Genomic DNA, 7,789 nt, shown 5'->3' with positions numbered 1-7,789 from the left:
TCCTTCCTCATCTCTCTGTATCAGGTACTCTGCTGCACATTACTTAATATTTTAGATCAATTTAAAGCTATACAACAAAAAGAAGTTGGTTCAGCTTACCCACAACAAAATAACAAAAGCTTCGATTGTTTTGACATAAAAATGAATGGAAGTAGGGAGACATTTTTTACTTCCCCTGCATTATTTTAGAGATTATCAACATAAAATGGTTGGTCTCCTGTTGTAAAACTTTAAAATATTTGTTTTAACTTCTTATGAAGCAAATTTTTGTAGTTAGATTTCTAAAAGAAGACATGCAATTAGACATCTTACATTTTTTAAAACTTTGGAGAATTGATTTTGGGTGTAATACACCTGAGATGCCCAATCTTTGTTAAAAGGATTTCTGAGGTACCCATTTTTCAGAAGTGACGTTTGGGGTACTTTGTTGGTTGGTCTTATTCTAAGATGAAAATATTTTCAAATTTACCCTTACCCTACTCCCACCTGTTCTTCATCGCACCTTCGCCTCCACTTCTTCATCGCACCTTCGCCTCCACTTCTGGCGCTTCCCTGATGGCACAACCTCGTACACCTTCCCTATTCAGACCCTCCCTTTCCCGCATCTCTTCTAACTCACTCAAGAAGTTAACCAAATTGCATGTGCATATCTTGTTCTGCCTTTTCTTTCTGTGAGTTTCTATAGTAAATTACCTTCGATTTGAATCTTCTAGAAAATCTGCAAATTGATCAGCCATTCTGCAGCCCTTAGTCCCTTTCCCTTCAATTTATTTTTTTCTTATGTTTGTATGAATGCCATTAGTTGGTTCTAATTTAATGGTGGTGCTGTTCTCTGTGCCGTAGAGAAGCCTATGCCGGCACATGGAGTGGGGCGCAATGATCACTTTGCCCTCTTACACAGGCTGTCCATGTGCCTGGGCACAGGCTGCGTTGTGGCACAGAGAACATTCTCCCCTAATTTAATATGGTTACCGAGTGAGTTAGAAGAGATGTTGGAAGGGGAGGGCGTGAATAGGGGGAAGGAGGTGTACGGGGCTTCCTTGTCTTGGCTTACAAATCTCTCAGAAGTCCAATAGAGTGTGCAAAATGGTCCGATTGATCCAAATGGAGGGTAGAGCATTTCGATTTTCTTCTTCACCCAAAACCCTGATTTCACTGTTTCGAAGATCTCATCCGCAAATGGAGCAACAACCCTTGTGCACCGAAATTCAATACGAATCTGAACCCTCCCAAACAGCCTGTAACGGAATTCAATTCGTATACGGTGGAAGATCGGCCGGGGGAGCAATGGATTAGACTGAGAGGGAAGTATGGTAACAAGGAAGATATTAAGATTGAGGTTACGATGTTTGACGGAAGTGTATCTGTTCCTGGTCAGGTAGAGGATGCACAGCGCCACTTCAGTTTGATTGTTGATGTCTCGAAGGGAGAGGGTTGAGATGTTTTGGAGTTCGTGTGCTCACCATGGCTGGATTCCATGGAGATTCAGAAAATTTTCATGCTTAGGCGTGGTGGAATGTCGGCGAGGCCTTATGTTGGACCTGATTTTAAGGATTTGGACGATGAGCTTCAGAATGCATATCAGGATTCAGGAATTCCTTGAGGATAGGGGGGTAAATGATGAGCTTGCTGTTTTCTTGCACGAGTGTATGGTTAACAAAGATAAAACGAGTTTATGCAATGATTGGCAAATGCCATATCTTATATTGAGAAATAGTGAGACTTGATGGCTGGTAATGCCAAATCTGTTATTGAGGAACAGTGAGATTTGTTTATCAATACTCCTCTTTTATCCACCTTTTGCTCCCTTGCCTTCCCATTTTAGATATTATTATCCTTTGAAGGAGGTTTACTGTAGGGCTGCAACAGGGTCGAGTTGGACCGGGCTTTTCAAAACCCCAGTCCAACCTTGACTCCCCTTAATTGGGCCCAGGTCCGACTCGATCCTGACTCAGGGTCTGGAAATCCAACCTTGACCCGCCCTCAAAGTTGGGTTGGGCTCACCTTGATTGGTCCTAATCATGGGGTGGGGGAAGGTAGAGATGCATGGACTGGACTGAGTTGGATAGAGTCTGGGAGAAAATTATCAATTTTACATAAAAAAATACTATAATAAAATATATTATCACTTATTATCTTCATATATAATATATTATATAACAAAATATGTGTGACATTTAAAGTTTATAATATATATATAGTATGTCAATATATATATTATATTATAACTTAAATCAGGGTTGGGCTGGGCCGGGCCAGGCCGGGCTCAACCCGAGGCCTCAACCCTAACCCGATTAACCCTAACTCAGGGCCAACAATTTCCATCCCTGACCCACCCTTAAGGTCAGGTATCTCAGCCCAGGCCCTGTTCGAACTCACAGGGCTGGTTCGAGTCGATAGAGCCAAACTTGCACCGCTAGTTAACTATTATGCTTTATAAAAAAAAAGGAAAAATGAAGGAGGTGTAAAGTGGTGGTGCGGTCAGGGAAACGACAAAAGTGGAGGCAAAGGTGGGATGAAGGGAGGGAGCAGAATAAAGGTAAATTTGGAAATATATTTATTTTAGAATAAGACTAATCGACAAAGCGCCTCAAACATTTCTTTTGAAAAAATGAGTACCTCATAAGTACTTTTAATAAAGATTGGACACCTGAGGTGTATTTTTTAATAAATGAAGTCACAATGACAAAGGGGGATATAACAGTGAAGAAAATGTAGAGGATGCTTGGGATGGAAAGCGAGTGAGAAAGGAGGATTAGTTTGGCGAACAAAATTTAGTGGCCATATGATTAAAAAGTAATAACACCTAGTTCCATAGCATGTAACAAAGAAACCTAACTAGGGTTTTTGCATGCTAAATAGGGAAAATTATTTCCTCCAGTTCCCTGCCTGGTCTAGTTTTCCAGTTCCTCTAATAGGGGCCAGGTGGTGGATCAAGGTATCTAATAGTTGCTAAAAACATTCTGTTATTCCAGTTATTCATGCTTATCGTGAGATAATTTGGCTGTCAGTAATCAATCTAATGTTTTTTGTTCGGACTTCAGAAATTTCCCAGCTTCTGTTAAGCAGGCGATTGGAGATGACTATTCTGAGATTCCTTTTGTTAGAGTTACACAAATCTTATGTATAGTTGCAGTATAAAGCCTTTCTGGTTTCCTATTTTTTCTTTTGTTTGGGAGGGTTTTTTTATTTTTTCTTTGTTGTGTATGTATGGCCTTGATATAAGGTCTTGGATTAGGAGTAAGGCGGATGGGACTCAATTTGTGGACAGGTAGAATCCAAGATTCCTTGCTCACATATAAAATTCCAGTCAAACTAGAGTTTACACTTAATAAGTGAAAAAGTAAAGCTTTGGAAAATTCAGGGCTATGGATGAGTGCACAAGAGTAGTACTGCAGGCATACATGGACATACATAGGGATACATGCCACTACAGAGAGGTATTTGATTGAATTAGGCTCTGAAACTTGACACGTGGTTAATCCACTATGTATTATCTATCTAACGGTTAAAATTACCACATCATGATTCCATGAGAGAGAAAATCAGATCAAATATGAAAACAAATGAGGCATCCAAGACAGGTAAAAACCATGCATCTTCTAGGTTAATTTCTACAAGGCATTTCATTAGAATCTTGGAGACAGTTTCCTTTAAGAAAGATATTACAAAAAGAAGAGAAATCAGCTCTACACAAAACAATTATAAAATATGACCCTTACTTTGGTTCCCCTTTATCGTCTGGTCCCTAGGAAGAAAGAGCAAAAGGTGATCTTCGGTTGTATATATATATACCAAAGTAGCACTCTGAAGTCATTCTTTTCTCTAAACCTTATTTTGTTTCAATAGTTCCTTCTCACCACAAGCAAATCACCTTGCCAAGATGTCAATGAGAAACAAAGTTATTGCAGCTAGCAATTTGGTGGGTGTTCTCCTTTCAATCCCTATCATCGGTGCCGGAATCTGGCTCGCGAGCGAATCGGAAAATGCTTGTGTTAAGATACTTCAATGGCCAGTTATCATTTTGGGCATAGCAATCTTGGTTGTGGCACTAGCAGGCCTTGTGGGAGCATTCTGGCGCATTCCATGGCTTCTCATCTTCTACCTTATTGCCATGCTTATTCTTATAATACTACTAGCTTGTCTAGTAGTATTCATCTATAAGGTCACCACAAAGGGCTCAGGTCACCCTGTTCCTAGTAGAGCTTATCTAGAGTATCATTTAGATGACTACTCTGTGTGGCTGCGAAGAAGAGTGCAGAGTTCTTACAAGTGGGATAGGATTCGGAATTGTCTTAGCTCCACAGCTATGTGTTCAGAATTGAATCAGACTTACCATTCTGCTCAGGATTTCTTCAATGCAAGTATTAGCCCCTTACAGGTATCTTACATTTACATTTTATCTTTCCTTAATATTGTTAAGGTTTTGGTGGAGAAAAGCGTGGCCTGTGTCCAGACACCGGGGGCGGGGGGGGGGGGGATGACCGCCCTGTTGATGCTTCCACACACACTCTCATTGGCCTTGTGGGCATAGGGGCGACGCTTCCCCCCTATAGAGAACTCTTCCCCTATTGTTAATGTCTCTATTTTTTTTGGTAATCTCCCATTGAGGGCCTATAAGCCACTAGGGGTTGGCATCCCAACTCAAGGAAGGGGTGTCAAATGATAGCCTGCACTAGTAGGTCTGACCAGTAAAAGCCCGACACCGAGACTAGCCAATTTATGGTCATGGTTGGTAACAATATTTGGTTCTATCCCGATGGGCGCTCGACTGAAACCGACCGTTTATAGCATGTAATTAGCCAGTTTAAGCCCATTTTAGCCTTATTAACCAATTAGTGCGTTTAAAGCCCGATTAGCCTGATTATGGACTAATAACCGATCGATCCAATAAAAACATGTTCATGTCCTGGCCTACGTGATCGGATCACTAAATAGTTGGTAATGATGTAGAGCCTTAAATTGGTGAAAACTGATTAGACCTGACTGGTTGACACCCCCTAGCTAGGATCTGGATTGTCTACTACTGCCTACCCGTGCTACAGACGGCTCACACAGACAGGGAGCAATGACCACCCTACCCCACCCGGGCAGGGCGCTCAGGCAGTGGGTAGGGCGGTCATTGTGCTCCTATCTGTGTGAGGAAGCACAACTGCAGCACAGGCAAGCAGCAACAGAGGATCCAAATTGCCTTAGCCATGGCTACATGCAAAAAACAGGTAATGACAACCCTACTGTAGGAAGAATCTCACAAAGTTAATTTTGTAGAGAAACTAAGTATTCTTCAACCCAAAGATATCCCTTTAGATGTGTTGATGAATTAATCCTAGAATGACCATATCAAAGTAGGGTTTCCATGTACAAGATTAATCATGAAAACCCTACGAATTAAGTAACATATACACTATTTCTTCACCATGTATCCGGTGATTGATGATCAATTACATCTCTAGTTGATCTTCAACCTTAATTTCTCTAACTAAACCTAACTATTCTCAACTTTCATGTTCCTTTAGTCTGGATGCTGCAAGCCACCGACACAATGCGGTTACACGTACGTAAATCCGACGTATTGGATTAGTCCGATAAATACGGCCGCCGACATAGATTGCTTGAAATGGAGCAATGATAAGACACAGCTTTGTTATGCTTGCAACTCATGCAAGGCTGGTTTACTAGCTAATCTTAAGAAGGAATGGAGGAGAGTAGATAATGTTATTCTAGTTATCACTCTCATTGCCCTTATTTGTGTCTACTTGGTGGGTTGTTGTGCTTTATTCATTAGAAATACTAAAACAGAAGAATTGTTTCGTAGATACAGGCAAGGTTACACTTAGTCATGTGGCTCTCAAGTTCTCAAATACACTCTTTAAGGCAATGTACTCTTTATTTATTTTTTTAGGGTTTGTATTCTTTGCCTTCTTTTATAAGCTAAACAGAAAGAGGAGTGGAGCTCATGACATGGAATAAAGGTCAAAGGATCAACATGTATGTTGACGTGATTCATAGGTAACCACAGAAAGTTAATTGCTTAATATTGGAGAAGAAGTCATGGAGAGATCTCTCTCACCACCTCACGTGAATAACCCTTTTTAGAACTTTAGAATTGGAATCAAGTAAAGTAAAAGTATATGTTCTTGTGTGGGCCATGGGTATTACTAGGATTCGGACTTTAATAATTGGCAACCTAATGTGAGGGATCACTTAAATATGTCATGGCCAAGAGATCACTATTTGGTACTTGTAGCCGTTGCACTAGTGTGTACAGGGCATCAATACGAATGATATTTTTTATTTTAAGAAAGATTGGACAGTAATTTCACGTGTTCTTGTGTTTGAGCGCATGAGCCACCCACTAAGCAACTTTTTTTTCCCCCATATGTTATATTTGGAACTTTTTAGTCAAAAGTGTCTAAGTGTCCTATATTGTGAATTACTTTACATGAGTGCATAGGAATACACATGACGATTCACCCACACATCGATTTGAAGGGTGATTCCTTTGATTGCTATTGACCTGCTCTTGACCCATTGTTATAAGTTCTTGATCCAATTGTGTTTTAATAAGATATTCGATGGCTTTGTCGAGGTGCGCATGACGTACATCAATTTTAATTGACACCAAGTTATCCCCTTCAATTCGCTGCCCCTCTAATTCCTTCAATTCCTCACATAGGGGCAGAAATGACCACCCTACCCCTACCTAAAAACACTGTCTAAGGTGGGATCCACTCCCCCTATTAGAGGAATTGGAAGTACTAGCGAACTGGAGGTGATAACTGATAAGCATTTTTTTTTTTTTTTGATAAGAGGAGGTGATAATTATTCCAAGCCATAATGCATTTAGTGAAGTGTATAAACACTTTAAGCCATAAGGGTAAGTTTACACAACGTCTAATGATAAGTAAGTTAATTACCACTTGCTGCTACATATTGGAAGGCCAATATCACAGAATTTTTCTCCTCTCAAGTTCCCTGGCCGGTCAGGTTCGTAGGTTCCTCTCATAGGGAGGTCAGAAATGACGACCTCACCCCACCCGGTCAGTGTGTTTGGGCAGGGGGTGAGGTCGTCATTTTCAGCCCCCTATGAGAGGAACCTACGAACCTGACCGGGCAGGGAACCTGAGAGGAGTTAAGTCCTATCACAATAGTGACTTAATCATCCAAAGAACCATTATAAATACAAACATCGTGTACACAACGAAACATAAGAGCGAGTTTAGATATACCTATAAAAATAAGTTTTTTCACATTTAAACACAAGTGATGTATCACCAAAATTAATATAAGGGAAGTAGTTTTCTGTCCACTCCCATGTGTCTATCTCTCTCCTCAAAACAAGGGGGCAGATGTGTCTTTTCAAATGGGGAGGTGTTGCATGTGCAAACCTCCGGTACTTGGTTCGCCCGCGGATGAGCCTGCAAAAACCAAGCAATGAGCACAAGAGGGCCGGTGTGGCTCCGGCCTAGGACTCTCCGATGCCCAAGTCAGGTCTCCAATGCAACAGCATAACTGCTACTCAAAAAGTCAGTTGAGCAATGGTGCTCCATACCTAGGTATTTATAGAGTGAGGAGGAGATGAGGCGGTTGGAAGAGTCCTAGTATGGTAGGAGTCCTTCTTTCGGAAGGTTCTCTTGCGTGGAGCGGAGTGGAGAGTTATTTCCGGGGTCGGACTCTTATTAAGGTAAGAGTCCATGTAGAATGCGATTCCGTGTTGCGTTGGGATCGTAGCTCGATCCTTATCCCGTGATTCTCGGGATGCGCTGACGTGGCCCGGAGGTCCCCGATG

General features: G+C 41.3%; 1 protein-coding gene and 1 pseudogene across 1 annotated transcript; both read left to right on the top strand.

Moving 5' to 3' along the window:
* Positions 1 to 1,068: 1,068 nt before the first annotated feature.
* On the top strand, positions 1,069 to 1,796 carry LOC122646400 (annotated as a pseudogene).
* A 2,087-nt stretch (positions 1,797 to 3,883) lies between these two features.
* Positions 3,884 to 5,855, top strand: LOC122646399 (protein TORNADO 2-like). Its single transcript, XM_043839948.1, has 2 exons — positions 3,884 to 4,381; positions 5,517 to 5,855. The coding sequence occupies exons 1-2, from the start codon at positions 3,884 to 3,886 to the stop codon at positions 5,835 to 5,837; spliced, it is 819 nt and encodes a 272-aa protein (XP_043695883.1). The 3' UTR covers positions 5,838 to 5,855.
* Positions 5,856 to 7,789: the final 1,934 nt, after the last annotated feature.

Source organism: Telopea speciosissima, chromosome 11 (assembly GCF_018873765.1).
Source record: "Telopea speciosissima isolate NSW1024214 ecotype Mountain lineage chromosome 11, Tspe_v1, whole genome shotgun sequence".
NCBI classification, from domain to species: Eukaryota; Viridiplantae; Streptophyta; class Magnoliopsida; order Proteales; family Proteaceae; genus Telopea; species Telopea speciosissima.
The sequence above is the reverse complement of the archived record's forward strand: the minus strand, read 5'-3'. Positions and strand labels throughout refer to the sequence as shown.